A 23,510-nucleotide genomic window follows, 5' to 3' on the forward strand; every position below is an offset into this window, starting at 1 on the left:
CCAGCTCGAACGAGAGAGCCCCACATTTTTCGGCCCGATCATCTGAGCGTCACTACTCTTTTGCGGGGACGGTTTTTGGAAGGAACAAGCTGAAGGATTGAAGCCCAAGGATGGATGGAGACGACAAGGAGACAAAGTGAAGTCGTAATGCAATCAGTCAATTGTAACTGGCACAAGGAGCTGTCGGAAATCGGGCGGGATTCCATTAACCCTCGAGTGGGCGTCGAAAAATGCGAGAAATAACGGTTTTTTTTGTGGAGACTTCAACGCGCGAGTACTGGCGTACAAGCGACGAACGCAGCTCTCGTTGATGGTTTTCCCGCAATTCGCTCGCGAAAACACCCGCCAATCGAGGGTTAGCACTCGGAACGGAAGTGCACGTGCCGCGATGAACGTGTACCTCGGTAATGTACATCCCCTGTTTGAGCTCGCACCAGGTGGCCACCAATCCGCCTGCGCTTGCTTGCTGCACCCCGGGGGATGGCACGCTGCCATTACGGTACGGGGAAGTTTCTTGGAGAGCCCCAGCTGGACATGACACATGGAAAAAGGGGGGAAAAAAGGGACATGTCCTCGCACAGCACGTGACGTGAGTGATGGAGTGTGATTTGAGAGTTCGTTATTGGAATTTGATTAGTGACACGGTTTATTTCGGCAGCTGATAATATGTTAATTTCAAACTTTGATGATTTTTCAAATTCTGTTCTTCAAATGTTTACGTCAAACAACCTAAGCAGATTCTTTTGTTTCCAAGATATTAAGTCAACAGCAACCACACGTGTACATCTCAAGCAACACCCCTTCTGGCATCGCACTCATCGAAAGTTTTGAATGTACAACCCATCGCATCCACATCTCAATTGCTCATTAGTCCTCCATCGAGCGTGAAACCATTGAGCATATTGCCCATTACGAGCTTTTTCTTTATCCACACTCTCGAGCAACAACATCGATCAAAAGATCCACCCTGGTCAGCTCGCGAAACAAAAAGCCTTCTCCTCCTCTCAATTACGATTACTTTTACAATCATTCAATAACTGTAATCAGCAAGCGGTGATGTTGGAGTGTTTCACTTTTTTATTACAACTCAACTTAAACTTTTTTTCTCTTCACTTTCGAGCCCAACCTAAGAGGTGTGAAGAACATAATGTAATTTTACATGGTCACACCTGATTGAAGCTTCAATTCGCAGGATAAACGCACCCTCTAAATTCACATGAATGTCGCGGTTGTGGCGAATTATGACCATCATCATGGCCAGATGAAAATGAGCCTTCCGTTGGACACGAATGTGGCAGCTTCGTTACTTTTTTTTTCGCCAATTCACTCATGCAAATTGCCTACCATTGCTCTGTAAGTAGGCCTCAAGTGTGATTGCAGTGAGTTGTGTGGCCGGTGTTCCACTCACAATTGAAAAACGAAAATGTTTTGCTTGGAAGGATGTTGGTTGGTTGGTGGAAGGGTGGGCTTATTCTCTGCTGTTTTTCCGCTGAAAGATTGCTGGCAAACGTGAGATCATGGAGGATTAGACTTGTTCAAGTTTATGAAGGCTGCTCGTGTTTTTTTTCAAATGTTAAAAACTGTTATTGTTATTTGCAACGGTATTGAAGAATTCGACGACGTTTTGCCTTTGTTACTAAAGAAAGGTATAGGTTTTACTTTATGGCTGGATGTCATTTTCATCTTCGTAAATATTACGATTCAGCATGAATTTTCATCGGAAAAATCGTCAAAAAATCACACTGCATCGATTTTCGTCGCCATGTCGACAAGTTGTCAAGTTGAGCTTAGAATACTGGCGCAAGAATGCTGGCGCATATATTTTGTGGCTCGACTTATACTCGTTTTGTAGTAGCTTGTCTACCGATGTTTCCTACAACAGGTAAGATATCTTAGCTTTTCATTTTTTTTGCCCTGTCTGTTTTTGCATAACTGCCCAATGTTTATGCAAAAACTTTTGTGACATAGGACATTCATCCGGCTACAATCAATTTGTTTCCCGTGTGCTCCTGAAATCGCCTTAAAGTAGACTTCATTTTTTCGTGATTTCGTAAGTTTATTTAACAGAGTTCATTGGGTTCCAATATGAGCTTTCTAAGCTTTTCATTGTTTAAATTGTATTCAAAGTTTTCAATGCTCGCGACGCCAATGGCTTTCTACCTAAGGTATCGCGATTGAGTGTGTAGTAGTGGGTTGTAAATATAGCTATCTCTGACTCTCCCACTTTCGTAAAAGCTGATTGGCAAGCTTTCCTGCACCGAGCGGCATACGCGGTTCACTTGTACCTCGGTTTTGCTTTGCGCCTGCTTTGTTCGGTTTTTGGGCTCGTACCAAAACTAGAAAACCAAAACCGCGGTGTGCGTCGTCACTGGCGCATGGGAAACTTGCTATGCTCGCGTTTGTCATACACGCTTGTTTGATTAAGAATATGTACGATTAAAAATATTCTTTTGATGAAAATTGCGTTTTGTATTTCTTTTGGAAAACATATCATTTATAATACTTTGCTTTCATCATAAGACTTTCTTTTGTGCTGACGTTATTAATAAACAAAGTCGATAATTATGATTTGAAAGAAGTTCTACCATTGTTATATTCTTTAGTAAGAAAGGCTCTCTCTTACCCCAGGTGGGTTTAAATCGGGTTTTTCCGCTAGGTTCGCTGTTGTCCCAGCGGTGTTATGAATGACAGCTCGCATACAGTTTGAGTAGTTTTAAGAGAAAAATGCGTTTATAATGAAAAATCAAACATTTTCAGAAAAGTGTGGTATTGCAAAGTGTGGCAATTTCGCTAACGATCATAATGCTTGGTGATTTGTGACTAATTAAGACTGGTATTTTATTTAATCGATTTTTCTAAAAAGATGATCGATATTTTGGATAACTTGAGTTAAATGTGGCAAAAGTTGAAAGTAATGATCAAATGAAATGTGAAAGTGTTTAAATATTACTTTTCTACCTGTTTAACCAAAGTGTTGTCCTTAAAAATGCATGATTTATACAACATTCGATTCTTTTATGCGATTGCCACACTTTACAATAACTTTTATTGATGTTTAAAAATATTTAAATCAAATAAATATCAAAAACTGCTAAATTTTTTAATATTTTCAAGCATGCTGTCATTCCGAACTTAGTCGCGTAGTGCTTCTACCCACCACCAAGATACGTGCACGTTTCTGTCGAATCACTCAATTATGAGTAAATAATAAAAAAGTATTAAAATGCTTCTAATTTGTATTGTTAATTTGGTGAATATATTTTTGTGTACATGAAGCCAATAGCACTCGAAATGACATTTGAGAAGGGCCTAAGTTATTTAAATATGATTGTATTTTGTTATTTAAAAATTACTGTAACTCGAAGCCGTTGCGGTCAAAGACAAACATGTAGGAAATTGGACGGAATTTCAAAATATATACACTGAATGAATAATACACGCCACTTTTATGAGAATTTTTGATTTTTAAGTTAGAAAATTAATTTTTAATGTGATGTCACGATTTTTTTCGTTCAACATTTCTGAGGAAATAGCCAAAGATGTTACAAAAAGACTCACGAAAAATGCAGGATGGTATAACTCTCCTTAAAAAAGCATTCACAAAAACTATTTTTTAAGAAAAGTGGAATAAACGTAAAATTTTTCAAAAATCGAACGCGGGAATCGATTCTCCAGACATTTTTACATTAAAGTCTCCATATTGACCTTTGTCCAAAGTCCAATCCTTGTGAACTTACAGCGGTTTTGATTATAAAAATGTTGAAAAATTGGGTTTTTGATGGTTTTTGGAAATTTTTATATGACAGAAAATATTTTTGAGTCTCGAAAATATTTTTACCGTAAAGCTCGTACAATTTTCCATAAGTTTCCCCTTATTTGAGCTGGAATTGCTCTATATTAGCAATATTAAAAAGTCAGTGTTGAGCATAGCCAAGAAACGAAATCAAAAAAGGTGCTTTATATTCGTGTTAAAACTAGGCTAAATCGACCCTCCTGAATTTGAATCTGCTGATATTTTTCGCCTATTCTCAACTGCAAACTTCAACGCATTAGTAAATTTTCAAAATTGAAAATTTTGAATTTTTCTAGTTAGAGTCTTAGCAATATTCCATCCCAGGTAGAAAACTTGTTTTGAAAACCATTTTAGCAACTATTGTTCATTTTTTTTTTAAATCAAAAAACGGTTGAAAGAACTGTCATGGGACTTTAAACTGTTTTTACAATTTTATTATTTCATTTATTTAAAAAGTTGAACATTAAATAGTGGAAGTTTAGTCTCTGCAAAGAAATATTTGTTTAAACAATCTACAATCATTAACAATATCGTGCACACATTTTTATCCCGTCTGAAATTTTCTGAAATAATTATTTTATACATATTTTTTAATTGAGTTTCAAAATTATTTGCTTTTGTTAATTTTTTTTATGGGTGATATGATTATAAAAAGTTTACTTTTATTTATTTTAGATGCAAAATTATGATTGCAAAATCAGAAATGTCTTCTAATTGATTTTTAAATATATTTTTCGGTTTCCAGAAAAATACAATCACTTTTCGAAAATTTAAAACGAAATAAAAAAAAATGTATGTAAAAAATCTCCAAAATCTAGACGCAAAATATGTTTTTTTTTGCAAATCCGCTTTGAAACTGTGAACCTTTCCTGCCCTTTGGGCAAGACGGATTCACCTACTTTTTTTTAATATAAAAAAAACTGAAAAAATCTTGTTTTCGCAACTTGTTGCAAAAACTACTATTATGATTATTTTTTTCAGTATTGCAAAAAATGTGGTAGGGAATTCGCTGCAAAACTCGTTTTTTCAATACTTGTCGTATTTATCCAACTCGGCAGAGCATCGTGATGATTTTTTTTTATTACAACATGTTGCTCAAACTACTGTTAAAAAAAGGTAAATTTCATTTGCCAAATGGCTTCTTTCGTCAAATGATTGTAAACAATATAAATAAACACAAAGAGACATTTTCTGAACCGTATGAAGGAAATGTTTTCGAAATGGTCTTTTATGAATACTGTTTATAAAAATCAAAAAAAACTGTTTTTTAGTCCAATAAAACTTTAACTGGCCAAATCTCTAAAATTGCACTATTTATCAAATTTTCCGGAAATTACTTTTCGATTGAAAATTGGATTTTAAATTTAAAACTTTACTTTAAATTTAAAACGAACTTTAAAATTTCAAAAAAAAAAAGAATGGAATAAGTCAATCGACAAAAACTGTTTTTCATGTACCCATTTACCTATCGAATAATTCTCAAAAATTCATTCAAATGATACATATTTCCGAATATTTACAAATATATTTTTTTGTACAGACAGAAGGTGGGGCAAGTGTAACAAGCTAAGGAAATGTTCGTTAAAACCCATTAAAAATCATGATAATCATCTTTTAAAATTATTGATTTTTCGTACGCTCTACTCAACTAGTGGGGCAAGATAAACAACCGTTGGGGCAAGAGGAAAAACAACATGTTAATTTGCTAACAATTGAACTGTTATCACTTAAGCACATCATATTAGAATGTGTTTGAAACGATACTTTAATTTTTTGATGAAATAATAATATTTAGTAATATTTTGATAATTTTACGAAAAAAATAAATTGCTTCGATAATAAATAGTAAGTTTTCATACTATGACTATATTTTGTATGGTCAATTTACTTAACAATTGTGAATCAGTTTTTAAGTACTCTTATGTATTTATTTCCCAAAATAACATGTTGTTTAGCAATTCGTATTTTTTTCATACTTTAATTCCATATGGTACACTTGCCCCACCTGAAAAAGATTTTTTAAATGCTCTCAACAAAAATAATCAAATGATAAATCATACTTTATAATAGGTGCAAATCATTGGTAGGGACAATACTGATCTAGAAAAAATTGCATTTTGATAAAGTTATTATAAAATATTATAAGAAAACAGAGGTATTGAAAAAAAAACTTCACTAAATCTTTACCCCGTGGCGTTTACGTCGTTTTGGCGGTTATGTGGCAGTAGAATCAACTAATTGCATTGCTGTTAACAATTCCTCATATTGGAAATATTGGAAATTGCAAGAATAACGATCATACGAGCGATTGTTCCTCTTGCCCCATATGGTCGTCTTGCCCCACTTTCCCATAATGGCGTCTTTGGTCATAAAAAATACAGATATGGTGGAGATTCCCTCATGAGCTTTTTCCTCATAAACATTTATATCAATATCGAACCAGTCTAATGCGAGGACGTTCCCCCACATCACACAACCAAAGGAAGCGGTGAGAAGCTTCTTCAAGTTGTGCAAAAAAAAATGAGCTTTTGTTCAAAGAAAACATCGCACCACACCGGATTTTTTAAGGGACACAAACAATCCAACCCGGCTTTCCCGTTGTCGGGAGGGAAAGCTTTTCAAGACTGGAGTAACAAAGCCAAAAACATGGCGATTTCCACTTTCATTTTTTTTTTGCTGTTTGGTTTGTCAGCTCATCTCTTTTGAGGCCAATTATTTCCAGTGTGCGTTTGTGTGATGGAAAAGTGGAAAACGAAAAAAAAAAACGTAACAACACTCACCGAGGAGGGAAAAACGCTCGAAATCAGTGTTCAGAGCCTGGAAGGATAACACGCGACTAATGAAGGGCTTTAAGCTGGGATTGTTGCATCAGCAAGGTTGGTGGGTTTGGGTTATGATGCATCGTGCGATGTATGGGATGCATTCGGGCTAAGATTCCCCTCCGTAATTTACATCATTATGCTGTGCACTTGTTACGGGCACAGCCAGCAGAGCAAGTTTCTTACGTAATGGATTTGGTGGGGGTCCTTTTGAAGAATGATGTTTGTTTGTTGGTTTTGTTTTGGAATTCAAATCTGCAAAACAAATCTCATTTTTTTTTCACAAGTCAAGCAAATTATTCTCGGATTTTTCCAACTTCTAAAACCTCCTAGTTCCAAGCACTTCTATGCACTTCATCATATTGCATCGTTTGTGCTACTGATTGCACTTTTGATTGCCTGTCACGTGTCCTTTCAGGAAAAATATCAAACACGGGAGAATGTGCTGAGCCAGGACGTTCTGTATCAGATTCATTGCTTATCGCGCGAAACCGATCCAGTTGCAATCTGCTCTCCAGTTTGGTCACTCCTGTTCGAGTGATTCTAGCAGCTATCACAGGTAACAGTAGCAACCTAGGTTCACGTGTCCTTACAGGGGACATTCGGGGTCAAACAAAGTCTGAAGATTTTTTTCTGAATATTCAAATTTGGGATCTTTTCACCTTTAAATTTTCAGAACAGAATTCTTCTTTCTAGAAACTTCAAGATATCAACGCAACGTCCCGTTTAACCCCAACAGAATGCAATTCCCAAGAAGTGCACACTTCACTCAGCTAGCTGTTCAAGTGCATGATACTGGCCACTTGTCAGCCGAAACCAGCCAGCGTGTGCGCCACCATTTCGGTTTGGATTGCCACTAGATTAGAGCAGTCACAACTGCTAGGCGGAAGCAAACACAGACCTGCTACTGACGATAACGGCTGGATTGCACAACAGTCATGTGCCAAGTACCATGCAACTCCACGCTGACTCAAGCCACTTGACGTGGTTGTCCTGCGTTGACGCACGTAAATTTGGAGATATTTTATTAAATAACGTCTTAAAACTCCGAGCACTATTGCCACACTACATACAAAATTTTGACTAAAAAATTTGATTTCACGAATCAAACCACGTCAAAAGTGCGACAACAAAGCACAACCACGACGAACTTCTCGTTGACGGTTGCCGGCTAATGCAGCCGTCAGTTTGAGGTTAGAACCGCTCTAAGTCGACTTTGTCGTCACCGATTTGCGTCAATGCAATTTGCTCTCGAATCGATTCAGCATCCTCTCTCCTCTAGACTTTTGTCAGTCTGTGGAGAGGAACTGTCGCGAAATGGATCGAATTGCAAATACCGAGGGGGTTGGGAAACGGAGTTGTCGTCGTCGTCTAATGACAGCTGAGTCGAATTGGTCGTCTAGCTGCGACGACACTCGACTTACGACGGACACAGTCTCACAGAAAAGAGTCGAGTGAGCTGGTTGAGTCGTTGTTGGCTGGCCCGGCTGCCGCCGGCGAGATAATAAGCCACTTCAGAGTGATTTCACAATTATGCAATCGCGATTTGAAGCTAGAGAAGGAAGCACCGCCGGTTAAGGTTGGGACATGCTGCAGTGCAGTTGATAGTGCTGGTTTAGCACGAATAGAAAGATTTAGCTAATTAATGACCAAGACAACACTTTTTAAATTCTTGCTGGGAGATGGTGATTTAAGCGAATTTAAGACTAGATTTTGATTTGACCAGATTCTCATCACCATGACAATCGTCTATTGTTGGCCTGTTCCATCACATTTGCACATCAGACGACAAGGATAGGCGATTTAGAAGATGGGAGTGTTGATGCTCCATTTTTTAATAGGGATATGGGAAATTCTCCAAGCTATCCGAAAGAAAGTTTCGCTTGGATGGTTTATGGACAGGTGAATGTTCTTAGAAGCCACCGCGCCTATTCGTCCCAGACGACGATAACAAGTGTTTGCTGTTAAAATTCTTGATGTGTTCTACATTTTAATGCAAAAGCATTCAATTCTACTTATTTCTCACGGAAAGGAGTTCCATCTAAAATGTGCCAATTCAAATAAGCTTCAAACAGCATTTTTTGGCTTATTTATCAAAATTTTAGCTTCATTAACCAATCTAAATGACTTAGAAATTTCGAAAATTTTGACGAAAAACTTGCTTGAAATAAGCGTTATTTTCTGTCATTTTTGTCGTGTTTGTGTTTTTTGTCGTTTATGTCATTTTTATCGTTTTTATCGTTTTTATCGATTTTGTCGATTTTGTCGATTTTGTCGTTTTTGTTGTTTTTGACGTTTTTGTTGTTTTGACGTTTTTATCGTTTTTGACGTTTTCGTTTTTTTTTGTCGTTTTTTGTCGTTTTTTGTCGTTTTTGTCGTTTTTGACGTTTTTGTCGGTTTTGTCGTTTTTGTCGTTTGTATCGTTTGTATCGTTTGTGTCGTTTGTGTCGTTTGTGTCGTTTTTGTCGTGTGTGTCACTTTGTTGTTTTTAAAGTTTTTGTCGTTATGATGTTTTTGCATTTTTTTTGTATATTTTTGTAGTTTTTTGATTTTTTTTTGTATTTTTTGTCGTTTTTTATCGTTTTTGTCATTTTTGTTTTTATTTGTCATTTTTGTCATTTTTGTCATTTTAGTCATTTTCGTCATTTTTGTCAATTTTGTCAATTTTTTTTTGTCATTTTCGTCATTTTTGTCATTTTTGTCAATTTTGTCAATTTTGTCAATTTTGTCAATTTTGTCAATTTTGTCAATTTTGTCAATTTTGTCAATTTTGTCAATTTTGTCAATTTTGTCAATTTTGTCAATTTTGTCAATTTTGTCAATTTTGTCAATTTTGTCAATTTTGTCAATTTTGTCAATTTTGTCAATTTTGTCAATTTTGTCAATTTTGTCAATTTTGTCAATTTTGTCAATTTTGTCAATTTTGTCAATTTTGTCAATTTTGTCAATTTTGTCAATTTTGTCAATTTTGTCAATTTTGTCAATTTTTTCAATTTTGTCAATTTTGTCATTTTTGTAATTTTTGTCATTTTTGTCATTTTTGTCATTTTCGTCATTTTTTAATTTTTGGCATTTTTGTCATTTTTGTCGTTTTTGTCGTTTTTGTCGTTTTTGTCGTTTTTGTCGTTTTTGTCGTTTTTGTCTTTTTTGTCGTTTTTGTCGTTTTTTGCCGTTTTTATCGTTTTAGTCGTTTTTGATGTTTTTGTTGTTTTTTGTCGTTTTTATCGTTTCAGTCGTTTTTGTTGTTTTTGACGTTTTTGTTGTTTTGACGTTTTTATCGTTTTTGACGTTTTCGTTTTTTTTGTCGTTTTTTTGTCGTTTTTTGTCGTTTTTGTCGTTTTTGTCGTTTTTGACGTTTTTGTCGGTTTTGTCGTTTTTGTCGTTTGTATCGTTTGTGTTGTTTGTGTCGTTTGTGTCGTTTTTGTCGTGTGTGTCACTTTGTCGTTTTTAAAGTTTTTGTCGTTGTTGTCGTTATGATGTTTTTGCATTTTTTTGTATATTTTTGTAGTTTTTTGATTTTTTTTTTTGTATTTTTTTTGTCGTTTTTTATCGTTTTTGTCATTTTTGTTTTTATTTGTCATTTTTGTCATTTTTGTCATTTTTGTCATTTTCGTCATTTTTGTCAATTTTGTCAATTTTGTCAATTTTTTTTTTTTTGTCATTTTCGTCAGTTTTGTCATTTTTGTCAATTTTGTCAATTTTGTCAATTTTGTCAATTTTGTCAATTTTGTCAATTTTGTCAATTTTGTCAATTTTGTCAATTTTGTCAATTTTGTCAATTTTGTCAATTTTGTCAATTTTGTCAATTTTGTCAATTTTGTCAATTTTGTCAATTTTGTCATTTTTGTAATTTTTGTCATTTTTGTCATTTTTGTCATTTTCGTCATTTTTGTCATTTTTGGCATTTTTGTCATTTTTGTCATTTTTGTCGTTTTTGTCGTTTTTGTCGTTTTTGTCGTTTTTGTCTTTTTTGTCGTTTTTGTCGTTTTTTGTCGTTTTTTATCGTTTTAGTCGTTTTTGATGTTTTTGTTGTTTTTTGTCGTTTTTATCGTTTCAGTCGTTTTTGATGTTTTTGTCGTTTTTTTGTTGTTTTTATCGTTTTTGTCGTTTTTGTCGTTTTTTGTCCTTTTTTTTGTCGTTTTTGTCGTTTTTGTCATTTTTGTCGTTTTTTCGTTTTTGTCGTTTTTGTCGTTTTTGTCGTTTTTGTCGAATTTGTCGTTTTTGTCGTTTTTTATCGTTTTTGAAGTAATTTGTAATTTTTTGTGGTTTTTAAGAATATTTAAGGTTTATTATCTTTCTTACAAAAGAAATGTTTAAGGTTTACTTTTGGAAAAAAAACGCTTTTCTCAGAAATTTTAAAAAAATCGTGCACGGCGAGGATTCGTCCCAGGAAAAAATCCTATTACTAAATTGAAGTTTAGGATGCGCTCTTTCGATTGAATTTTGGTCCGAAACCTCGGAACAATTTTTATGTTTCAGATCTGTAGCCGTGGGGTCTGAGACGAACATTTTATTTTTCGATTCACAATTTTCGACCAGTAAATGTGGTCAAAGCCATTTTTAGAGATATTTTTTGGACTATTTTACAGATAACACTATCAAATTAAAAGAATTCAGTTTCAAACAAAAAGCCATTCGAAAACATGCGCCATAAACGGCTTGGGCCCAAAATTTGAAGCTTTTCCAAAATGTATTTCGAGAGATATAGCCATATTTTTGTTTTTCGTTTTATTTTTACCCTATTTTTTCTATTAAATTTTCGGTTTTATACAGAATCATATACTAACATCAAATTCGAAGTCCCGGCACGTTCTCGCTCGAAAGCTCGACAAGTCGTCAAGTCGAAGCTTCAACGCCAGCGCTTTTACGCTTGCGCGTTTTACGCTGCGCGTGAAAGTGTTCTTTTTGGCTTCTCATAATAGATCGACAAAGTGCATTAGCGATACATATTTTTTCAAGTTTATCATAGACTAACATTAAAGACTGAGTACCCTTTATATTTTTCTAATAATGTGAATTCAATATGTGTTTAAAAAAAAAATTTAATACCCTGCGACCCATAATGTACCTCTGAAATTAAAAAAATGGTATTCGAGGTTTAGCCTAAACATATTCGAAGCATTAGGTCAAATTCACACTGGGTGGTATCATTATTTTCTGAAAAAATAATTACACCAATATATTTCTCGGAGTTTCATCATTTGGTAAGAAAGGCTCTGGTGATATTAAATCGGTTTTTTTTGTTTTTTTTTTTGTCGATATTTGTAATTTTTTGATGTTTAAGAATTTTAAAGGTTTATTGTCGTTTTTTGTTGTTTTTTTGCCGTCTTTCGTCGTTTTTTGTCGTTTTTTGTTGTTGTTTTTTTTTGTCTTTTTTTGTCGTTTTTTGTCGTTTTTGTCGGTTTTGTCGTTTTTGTCGATTTTGTCGTTTTTTATCGTTTTTGTCGTTTTTTATCGTTTTTGTCGTTTTGTGTCATTTTTGTCATTTTCGTCGGTTTGTTGTTTTTTGTCGCTTTTCGTCGTTTTTTTTTGTCGTTTTTTGTCCTTTTTTGTCGCTTTTGTAGTTTTTTTGTCGTTTTAGTCGTTTTTTGTCGTATTTGTCGATTTTTTGTCGTTCTTGTTGTTGTTGTCGTGTTTGTCGTTTGTGTCATTTTTGTCGTTTTGGTCATTTTTGTCGTTTTTTGTCGTTTTTGTCGTTTTTGTCGGTTTTTGTCGTTTTTGTCGTTTTTTTTGTCGATTTTGTCGTTGTTGTCGTGTTTGTCGTTTATGTCATTTTTGTCGTTTTTGTCGTTTTTTGTCGTTTTTGTCATTTTTGTCGTTTTTGTCGGTTTTAGTCGTTTTTGTCGCTTTTGTCGTTTATGTTGTTTTTGTCGTTTTTGTCTTTTTTGTCATTTTTGTCGTTTTTGTCATTTTTGTCGTTTTTTGTCGTTTTTGTCGGATTTTGTCGTTTTTGTCATTTTTGTCGTTTTTGTCATTTTTGTCGTTTTTGTCGTTTATGTCGTTTTTGTACTTTTGTATTTTTGTTTTAACGGACATAAGCATTTTGTAACTGAAATCATTGTTGCAATTTAAGTAAAACATTGACATTTTTGTTTTTAGTTTTATAGGATTGTTCAAAATAGTTAATTTAAGTTATAACTTCCATTCAATTACGATAGCTCTGCACAATAAACAATATTTTCTGAATTGCATGCAATCCAACCATTTCCATCAATGATGTAATTTCTAACAAAGTTATAACCTCATCTCTCATGTTCGGTTGAAGTCACTCGGTGTATGCGGATGTAGCATATGGCCAATGAAGCCACAGCCAGTACCGGTGCCTTGCACAAGATGGAACAGTTCCGACAAGAGCATCAGGTTGGCCACCGTTCCAAGGGGTTGTGTTGAACGCGGTGTTCTACGTATTCTCGCTAGGTGAACTTGAAGCCACCTAACGGTGGCTCGTCGCAGTAAGCGCTCTTTATCCACGCGGCTAATACACCTTACGGTAAACATTTGCATTAGCGCTAGAACCATCCTCGTGTTAATCGCACTACTCGCTCTCCTGCTCTAACTCTCCGAGCAAAAGTGTGCTTTCCAACTCTTTACCTTCAACAACGGTGAGCTGGTTGTCTAACAACACAACTCGACGAACGGTAGGAACAGAACGGAACAAAAAAAACGCGAAATCAACAAAACTTATAATTTAGCGAGTGGAACAACAATAGCTACCTCAAAAGTAGCAGAAGCAAGCAAAAAAAAAGTGAAGAACGATTCTCTTTCTCTCTTGATCCTAAGGTTCTGAAACGTGAGCACTGAATATGACGAGGGAAACAGAAGGAACGAGTTTTAGAACGGGAAACAAAAAAAAAAAAAAAAGAAAATACGAAGCTCCAACACACATCCATCAAATCTTTAACCAGCTTGTTACAATTTTACCACTAACATACACATACTGGAACACGTGTGTTTGTGTTCATAATGCAGTGCAACATATGATACCGTACATTAATTTATTTAAGAATTTGAAAAATTGAAGTAAAATTTCTTCAAAGGCTAAAATATAAAAAAAAATCAATTAAATTAATTAATTAATAAATAATTTAATTACAATGATTACTGAGCGTTGTTTCCACACTACGAAACCACACACGCGTTCACTGGCTTGAAACTCGACAACAAAAACAAAATCGTGTTAAGGACCTAAGCAAGGTCGATGGATTGGGACGGATTCACCACCACCGCCGAAATACTCTCTCAGCTCGAGTCGAGGGTGTGAGTGACTATCGGGAGTTCTGTTGTTTGGACAGCAACAGGAACTGGGAGAACTGCAGCATTAATATTAGGGAACGGGAACTCAGCATGGGACCACTTGGTGTTGGTGATGAAGTAGGAACTCACCTGGAAAGAAGGAAAAGATTGCAGTCAGTGTACGAGTTGAATGAGTTAACAAATTGATAAGTCAAAATTTTGATATGAGATGGGCAAACAAAAGTTTGATTTTGAAAAATTTTAATGGTTTTTTTCTTTCTAAAAAGCCATATTTTTAAATTTAGTCTTACAAAAATGCATGAAAGTCTACTCTCAATATCAGTATTCATATTTTCAGTTGAATGAATGAAAGGGAAGATCAATTTGAAAATTTTGAAAGAGCTATTCAGTCAGCTTTAATCAACGACTCGATTGTTGAATGCTTACTGAGTGCACCAGTCCTGATCGTCATTACGGAGAGAGCGTCAGTGAACGCACGCGAAGTTGAAACGAATGAATACCGAGCTCGACACTCAAGCAGCCACGCGACACGAAGCCGCGTGATCTTTCTCTTTATTTTTTCTCTCTTTTTGGCTGTGCGGTGCTGCGTGGTGACAGCAATCATTTGAACGCAGTCACGCAGGTCGGAATTTTGGTTGAGTTCCAACGAACGAGCTCAGCGCGAATGATATAGGTGGTGAGAGTCAAATGACTGTGTGAGTGATTATGCGTTGCGCTCATTTGTTCATGTGGCCATTTTGCCAGTTCCGGTTAATCCGGAATTGGTCCCAACAGAGAAATTTATTGAAGAGAAGAGATTGCATTGCTATCGTCTTTTGACCATTTTGTGATTTTTCTGCTTAAAATAAGGTAAAGTAGAGCATGAGTTTCTATCAACGTGTTATTTACATCAAATTAAAAAAAGCATTTTTAGAATTCAAAAACCCAGCTGTTTTCCAACCACAAACTCTCAAAACTTACTATGCAGTCAAAACGTTTTGACGATCAGCACGACTTCTTTTATGATATTAAGCAACCGACATAAATTAGCAACACGAGAGGGTAAAAAAACAAAACGTGTTCCACAAATGCTAGCTGCAAACAAAAAAACTTCCCAAAACTGGGGATCGTTTTGAACATGCATCCTTAAAAGTTGCTCGAATTCTTGCTTTTCTTTCGATTTGCAACACCAAAGAATGCTGCCTAAATGTTATTCTGGTTGCTTTTTGGGATGGGACATAAATCCTAGGTTTGAAACGGAGTCTTTTCGGAGTTTTTTTTTTAGTGGATGGAAAGATAAATTCACCTAAAGGAATTCGTCTCAAGTGTGCAAAATTATAAACGTTTGAAGTGGACAAGAAGAATAACAGATTCAACTGAACTCGGCAAAATGCAAAAAAATATCTCAAAAGGTGCTGATTTATTGCATTCTGGATTTGTTTATGATTTTATTGTACGATTTCCTTAATTAACTAATTATAAATTCATTCGGAATTGGATGCGATTCCCAAGAATAGATTTGCTGTTCCTTGCACTTTGGAACTCAGCTTGAGTTCAAACTAGTTGAAAGCATTTATTTTATTTGACAATATTAGACAAACAAAATAAAAATACGATTTAATGCTTTAACCCACATAAATTCAAATCACCATCATCGACCGTGGTTTTCATTGCTTAATTAACGTTTAATTTCGGCATGTTTAACCACACCAAATAGCACCAGATATTACCATAAGTCCCATATTAAAAATCCCCCAAAAGTGCTACCACCAAGATGGGACATCCCACCGCGAAATAGCCCATTAGCTGGCCGGTTTGCGCGAAGCCTAGTCTTGAAAATAGCGATAGAGAAGCAAACAAAAAAAATCTCAAATTTATGCTCGCCAACCATTAGCGAGAGCTTTCGGTGGAAGGCAAAAAGTGATCACCCAAATGAATTCCAACCATCTGGCTTCAACCTCTCCCCTCTTGGCTCTTCTGCGTTTTCTTCGATGGAGCCGTGTAACATTTCGGTCAGATCAAAGTACAAATAAATAACATTTTCGTTTGATAGCTGTGAGAAGCGCATTTGTTGAAATGAGATTTTTCGAATAATTACTTGAAAAGCGAATCTACATTTTTTTTGTTTTGAGAAAAAAAGCAGTGAGATTTTGTTTGTGACAGCCGGGGTAACATTGACAGGTTGAAGTTTTTTTTGCAAGCTAAAAAATATGAATTCAAAACAAAATTACTGACATAGAACCATACTGACCTTGGACAAGGAGTGTTCAAAGTAACATAGTAAGTGAAAAATTGAAAAGTTTCAATAGTCAGTTAACTGTTTTTTTAGAGTGTTTTTTTTATATTCAGAAGCTTTAAAATTTACCTTTGTTTTAAATAATATTAGAGAATCATGAAAACATTAAACATTGCCCTGATATACAGTGTAAACTAACAGGATATCGTTTCAATAAAATTACAATTACAATTAATAATACTTTCATGATTTTATCAATAAAAATTAATTCTGATCGGAAAACGAACTGCATTGTCAGAATCAGGACAATTTTTTTACAATTTTTTTGAAACCAAAATTGATATTTTCATTCAAAAAAATATTGTCCAATGAATTTAATCAAACTTGGAACTTTTTATTTACTTAACCAAAACCTTATATACACTAAAAAATAATAATTATTTGAAAGGTCCAAACAAAATTGTCACATTTTGCTAAATGGGTGTTTTTGAATCCCTTTGACTCAAAGCGGTTTCAAAAACACACAAAAAGCAAAAAATGAAAATTTGTTTATTAGACTTTTTCGACAAAAAAACATTATATTTTATTGTGATTTGACCCCACCAATTGTCAGTTTGACGCGATAAATTCAATTTCCACAATTTAAGGGAGAAATCGGGAAGAAACACAGTAAATTGTCAAAGTCACTTCGGTTTTATAAACACAGTAAAAACATGTGTAAATATGAATGGTGTTATTTTGGAGATTCAATATTATTATTCAAACATAAAATAAATACCCTTTCCCAGAAATAATATTACAGTTCAGACTCGATTATCCGAAGGCCTTGGCAAAATTTCACATCGTCGAATCGAAACTTCGGATAATCGAAGCACGAAAACAACTTTTTTTTCGTTGTTTAATTTTTTATTGTTGAGCAAAAGTAATTTAGGATTTTTAAATCCAAGATGGCGGCCAAAATTGCGGTGATTGAATATTGAAAAAAATAATCATTTTTTGATTGTTTAGGCAATCAATTACTCAAATTTGACTAACATGGGATCACAGCAGAGGCGTCGCGTCCACCTGTTCAACCTGTTCATAGGACAGGTGATCATTTTGATTACTTTCTGAAGAAAGAATTAAAATATGTTCATCTAAATAATTGAACGAACACGCCAACTCTTCTTGGAACCATGAAGTAGCCAAGCGCATTCGTATCATAGAGCGTCAATGAAAATTCTCCCAAGCAGCCGCCAACCTGTCCGAATTTTTCCATGCACGAGTTCCCATATAACGCATCCAAAAATACACAGAAAGACCCCCCTATTTGTACACGCTGGACGGTGACTGTGGTAGTTCAGGTGTGCATGATTTGCACAGTCGACATAAAAGCGCGCGAGCCGAGACACGAGCAGGGAGAGAGCAAAATCTGGAGTTTTTCTCTCTCTCTTTGAACTTTGCTCTCTCCCTGCTCGTGTCTCGGCTCGCGCGCTTTTATGTCGACTGTGCAAAAGCTTTCATGCACACCCTGAACTACCACAGTCATACCGTCCAGCGTGTACAAATATGGGAGTCTTTCTGTGTATTTTTGGATGCGTTGTATGGTGGTTGGATTACGCCTCAAGTTTTGATTTAGTTTTTTTATTTACAAAACAAGCTAATTATAGAAAACTACAATGTAAAAAGCATTTCAATTTTACACTTCTTGAACATTAATATTTGCTTTAATTTGAAAGAGTTACTATTTCAATAAAAATCATGTGATCAACAGCTCTCACAACAAAATTGCTAATCATCTAATTTTTTTTATTCTGTATAAAATAATTTTTTTAAATATTTGAGCTAAAAAACTTGAACATTACTAAAAAGATTGTTGAACAGGTAAACATTTTGGCCACGCGTCGCCTCTGGATCAAAGATCTCAAAGAAAATAAAAATGCGTTTTTTTTGTTCTTGATTCGATTATCCGAAGTACCATACAAACCTTCGGTTAATCGAGTCTGAACTGTACCATGATTTTTTTTTAATGTGAAGTAACAATATTCAACGAAGAGTTTTTTCAAAGCACAATTGAGCTTACGAGAGAAAAAAAAACATATTTCAAGAGGGTAATTCTCGGCCAACTCACACAGCAGTTGCCCCGACCCCTCTTCGATTTGCGTGAAACTTTGTTCTAAGGGATAATTTTTGTCCCTGATCACGAATCTCGTGACGGAGGGGCGGTACGACCCCTTCCATTTTTGAACATGCGAAAAAAGAGGTGTTTTTCAATAATTTGCAGCCTGAAACGGTGATGAGCCCGATTTGATGGCGGAATACTCATAATTTCGAAAAACTGTATTTTTCATCGAAAAAAAAAAACACTTAAAAAGTATTAAAAACTCTCCCATTTTCCGTTACTTGACATTAAAAAAAAATTGGAACATGTCATTTTAAGGGAAATTTAATATACTTTTCGAATCTACATTGACCCAGAAGGGTCATTTTTTCATTTAGAGCAAAACTTTTCATTTTAAAATTTCGTGTTTTTTTTCTAACTTTGCAGGGATATTTTTAAGAGTGTAACTGTTAATTACGGATGCTGGCCGATGCAGTGAAACACGCAGGATAACGAAAACACAAGACTTTATTCGTCACAAAAATACAAACAAATATCAGTGCACCAAGTCCAGTCTGTGGACGAGGGTGCGAGGAGTGCGAAGTGATCGCAACGACGGTCTAACTGTTTTGATTCTGCTGCTGTACAAGACCAGCTGATCGAAGCGAATTAGCGTAGAAAGGCTCGGACAGGCAAGCTATTGTCTTTGCCTAATCCGACGACGATCAGCTGGTTGAGTCCAGCAGCAGAATTCCAGACACTGCACTATGGGTGCAGATCATGAATTTGGTGGTCAAAATTGTGGAAAGTAGTCCAATGTGTTTTGAACAGTAACAATGTTCTATAAAGTTGTAGAGCAGACAAACGGACCTCGGATTCGTGATCAGGGACAAAAGTTACTCCTTAGGACAAAGTTTCACGCAGATCGAAGAGGGGTCGGGGCAACTGCTGTGTGAGTTGGCGGAGAATTAGCCCTATATGATAGGAAAAAAAAATAAAACCTAAAAACAATTATTTTTTTAACAGAAAAATGTTTTGAATGCAATGCAATTAAAAATTCCAAATCAGGCCTGATATATTTTGAGGACAACAAACACTAATTTCAGCAAACCAAAAAAATCATCAATTCCAATTCTAAGCTTTTTAAAAAAAATAAAACCTCAAATAGCTTTTAATTTTATCCCGGGTATTTTGAAGTTTATTCATAATTATTCTGATCCTGATTCTGACGGTTATTTAGCAAACAAAATTTTATAAGACAGCAACTGAAATTGTCAAATTAATTGTTAGGAACAATTAATGGCTAATAAAAAACTAAACAATTTCAAGAAAATAAATATATTTTCTGAAATTATGAGCAATACTTCATATCGTTTTAAAATTATCGAAGGATTTTTTTATGAGAAATACTATTTAGGATTACAATTTTTGTCAGTGAATAACAGGAATCCAAGCTACGCAACGATTGCCTTAAACATTATTTGACCAGTTTACAATTTTGTGATTGAGAGTAACATAACAAATAATGAATTGACCAAGAAAATTTTGCATTATAATACTTTTTCAATGATATCACCTTGTTTGAAATTATATGCAAAAATTATTCTTTATGAAGCTCATCACAAAAAAATATTATGTTTTCATTCCAAAATATTGCTCTTCAAAGTTGTTCCTAGTTTTGAATGTTTAAGACGTTTAGATTATCCAATATAAAACATGAGATGAAATTTTCCAGAAGAATTCAATAGTTTATTTAAAACAGAAAATTAAATCAAATTAAGTAAAATTGATGCATTATGCTGTAACAGTGCTGTTATGAATTATAAAGTTATAAAGTTAAAATTGTAAATTTTCTGAGAAACTGGAAAAAATTATGGGAATTCCGCTCTAATTTTATCATTAAAAACTAACTTAATCCACCTATGTGGTTGGAGCCTTCCTCACATATTACCAACAATTGCTGATATGATGGAATTGTACAAAAATTTCATCTATTTTTAAGATCCAGAATAAAAAAGTACATAAATATCACTTAAGTGGCCATACCTCGAGACAGGGTTGCCAGATCATCAATGTTTTGGACTCGTTGGAAAGGTCTTTTGATAACCTAACCAAGGATGGGTTGGATGGTGGATCCGGACATAGTTTACATACATTTAAGTGAGATCTGGCTTCAAAAAAGTTCATAAATGTCACTTAAGTGGCCATATCTCGAAACAGGGTTGCCAGATCTTTAATGTTTTGGGCTCGTTGGAAAGGTTTTTTGATAACCTAACCAAGGATGGGTTGGATGGTGGATCCGGACATAGTTTACATACATTTAAGTGAGATCCGGCATCCAAAAAAGGCGTCAATATCACATATGTGGGCATATCTCGAGACAGGGTTGCCAGATCTTCAATGTTTTGGACTCGTTGGAAAGGTTTTTTGATAACCTAACCAACGATGGGTTGGATGGTGGATCCGGACATAGTTTACATACATTTAAGCGAGATCCGGCTTCCAAAAAGTACTTCAATATCACTTAAGTGGGCATATCTCGGGACAGGGTTGCCAGATCTTCAATGTTTTGGATTCGTTGGAAAGGTCTTTTGATAACCTAACCAACGATGGGTCGGATGGTGGATCTGGACATAGATTACATACATTTAAGTGAGATCCGGCTTTCAAAAAGTACATCAATATCACTTAAATCGGGATATCTCGAGACAGGGTTGCCAGATCTTCAATGTTTTGGACTCGTTTGAAAGGTCTTTTGATAACCTAACCAACGATGGGTCGGATGATGGACCCGGACATAGTTTACATACATTTACGTGAGATCCGGATATATGTGAAAACACATTTTTATACATAACTTTTGAACTACTTATCGAAACTTCAATCTGTATAAAACTCGATCTATGGGACCCTAAATCAAGTCGAATGCAACAGGTTCGGGTCAAATCGGTTCAGCCAGTGCCGAGAAACATGAGCTAGTTTGTTGGTCACATACATACATACACACACACATACACACACACACACACACACACACACATACACACACACATACACACAGACATTTGTTCAGTTTTCGATTCTGAATCGATATGTATACATGAAGGTGGGTCTACGACGTTTTTATACAAAGTTCATTTTTAGAGCAGGATTATAGCCTTACCTCAGTGAGGAAGGCAAAATGACTTCTTTTCAATTGGGTTCTAACATAAAGCTTAGATTGCTGATATTATTGTTTACAGCGATAAAGCTCATTTTTCTGAGAACAATAACCCTTTGTACAACCACAAAGAGTTTAAAATGGATTTTTAAATCAATTTTGAAAAATTAACCTCGCGGTCCTTCTTGACAGAAAAATTCCAACTTGACAGCTCGTTCCAAGGGGACCATAGTTGATCCATCGAAAAAATGTTGTCTTGTCAATTTTTATTTGCATTAAATGAAAAAAAAAAAATAATAATAGAAATGGAACGTGTTTTTTACCGTTGTACATAACAAAATTGACATAGGGCTTCAGTACCCAATTGCAAATTTTAGTTTGCTTTTCAAATCAGTTTGCAGATTAAAGAGCAGATTTTCCATTTTATTAATTTATTTCAATGAAAATCAAATTTTTTAGCAATAAATATTTTTTGTCACAGATTTTTTTGGGGAATGTTTCAAGGGAACATGAACAACAACAACTTAAAATAATAGATATAAAATGATTTTTCGACATTCAAAAACAATGTTAAATTTTATCGCATAGGTAAATAGGTAAATTGTAAAGAAAAGATATCAATTATTTTTTACACATTTTATACACAAACTTCAAAGCAATTAACAACACATTTTCAGATAATTCTTCTTCAGTGCTGGCTCTTCTCCTCTTAGCAAAGTTCCCCCACTCATTTTCTTAGAGTTACTTTAGAGCAAATTCAAAAGAGGAGCACACAAAAAAAGTATCGTCAAAACGCAGTGTGATTCTTGTTGGGGGCGTCAGCCTTCGCCTTCGTCTGTTGGTCAGTCAAGCAACCCCCAGTGGGAGAAGTGGGGTAGAACGGAATATAATTTGAGTTATTATTTTCATTGTGGTGATTTTCGCTCGCCTACGTTTCGACTTTTTTTTCCTCACTTCTCGCAGTTCAACGAGGTTTTGCTACCGAAACTGAAACTCTCTAGACTTTTCATTACTTTGCTGTGGTTCGCGCGCGTAAATAGGCAGTTTAGAAATATAATCTAATTTGTTCTGCGCTCCCCTAATCCCCCCCTCTTCCACCATCCTAAACAAACTTTTTATGTCTTCGTCAAAAGTGACTTTTTTTGTTGCTGCGTGGTCTTTCGATCTTCCCAAATAAGTTCAGGTTGGCACAGGTAATAAATTATAATTTTCGTGTCCAATGAGGCTCTAAAATGCACGATTGTCTCCCGCGCCCCTAGGGTGAGATGAGCTTAGTTCTCAGCTGTTGCTTTTTTAGCACGACGATGATGGCGGCGCGGTGACCATGGTGTGGTGATCTAATTAGCGAACAAAACTAATAAACGAATCCTCGCCGCCACCTGCCCCGAGGGGAGAGGAAATCGCAAAGTTTTGGGGCGGACATGGGCAGTGGTGTTCAACCTGAACAGAAGAAGTGGGTTGTTGTAAATCATATCTTCCGATAGCTGATGATGAACTATGAGTTCATGAGGTTTTGAAAAATGCAAAAATCGTTAAGGGGCTCAAAACTGGCAAAAACCAAAGCGCACCGATTTTACGGGTTAAATCCCATTTAAACTTCAAATTCAAAGCGTAAGGTACTATCTCAACCAATAAAGCTCTTATTCTGGACGCAATATGCACTGAAATCCCCGCAAAATTTACCCGTTTTGTAGCAACCTATTACACAGTAAAAATGATGGAAATATATAACATCTGGGAATGATAGCACATTTTATGTCAAAAAGTAGTTTCAAACCTTCAAAAATTCAACTTTTTTAATCGTGTTAAGAAAACCAATAAAATTACGTCAATAAAAATTTGGTTTCAAAATGTCAAGAGGGGACACCCGCCCTTCTCAATTTTCACCAAAATAGTACCAATAAAACGATTATTTTTAAAACTCAAAATATTTATTGAAAAAAAAAAAATGCGTGCAATCGACTGTAAACATTTAGAAGTTTGAAACTAAGTATTTTCATTTTTTATTCAAAAATGTTTTGGCTTTTAAACTTTTGGATCACAGATCGGAAAAAACGTGAGATTTTACAATTAAATTACAGTAGCATAATTGCAATAATGGAATAGGCATTTTGTGTTAATTTTGCTATCCAAGTTTAGAAAAAGGTTTATATATGATTTTTTTTTTTCTAAATTATGGCTAATAACTC

The 23,510-nt window shown here is 35.0% G+C and overlaps 2 protein-coding genes across 2 annotated transcripts in view; both read right to left on the minus strand.

The window, feature by feature from the left end:
• Positions 1–23,510, minus strand: part of LOC6046306 (nuclear receptor coactivator 1) — a 339,035-nt gene that overhangs the window by 299,388 nt on the left and 16,137 nt on the right. The window lies entirely within an intron of this gene.
• The window catches only part of LOC119766310 (putative mediator of RNA polymerase II transcription subunit 26), a 58,534-nt gene that overhangs the window by 13,014 nt on the left and 22,010 nt on the right, over positions 1–23,510 (minus strand). The window contains exon 2 of the mRNA XM_038250779.1: positions 401–528. Within this exon, the coding sequence (XP_038106707.1) occupies positions 401–528 (128 nt within the window). The remainder of the gene's footprint in view (positions 1–400; positions 529–23,510) is intronic.

Source organism: Culex quinquefasciatus, chromosome 2 (genome assembly GCF_015732765.1).
Source record: "Culex quinquefasciatus strain JHB chromosome 2, VPISU_Cqui_1.0_pri_paternal, whole genome shotgun sequence".
Classification (NCBI taxonomy): Eukaryota; Metazoa; Arthropoda; class Insecta; order Diptera; family Culicidae; genus Culex; species Culex quinquefasciatus.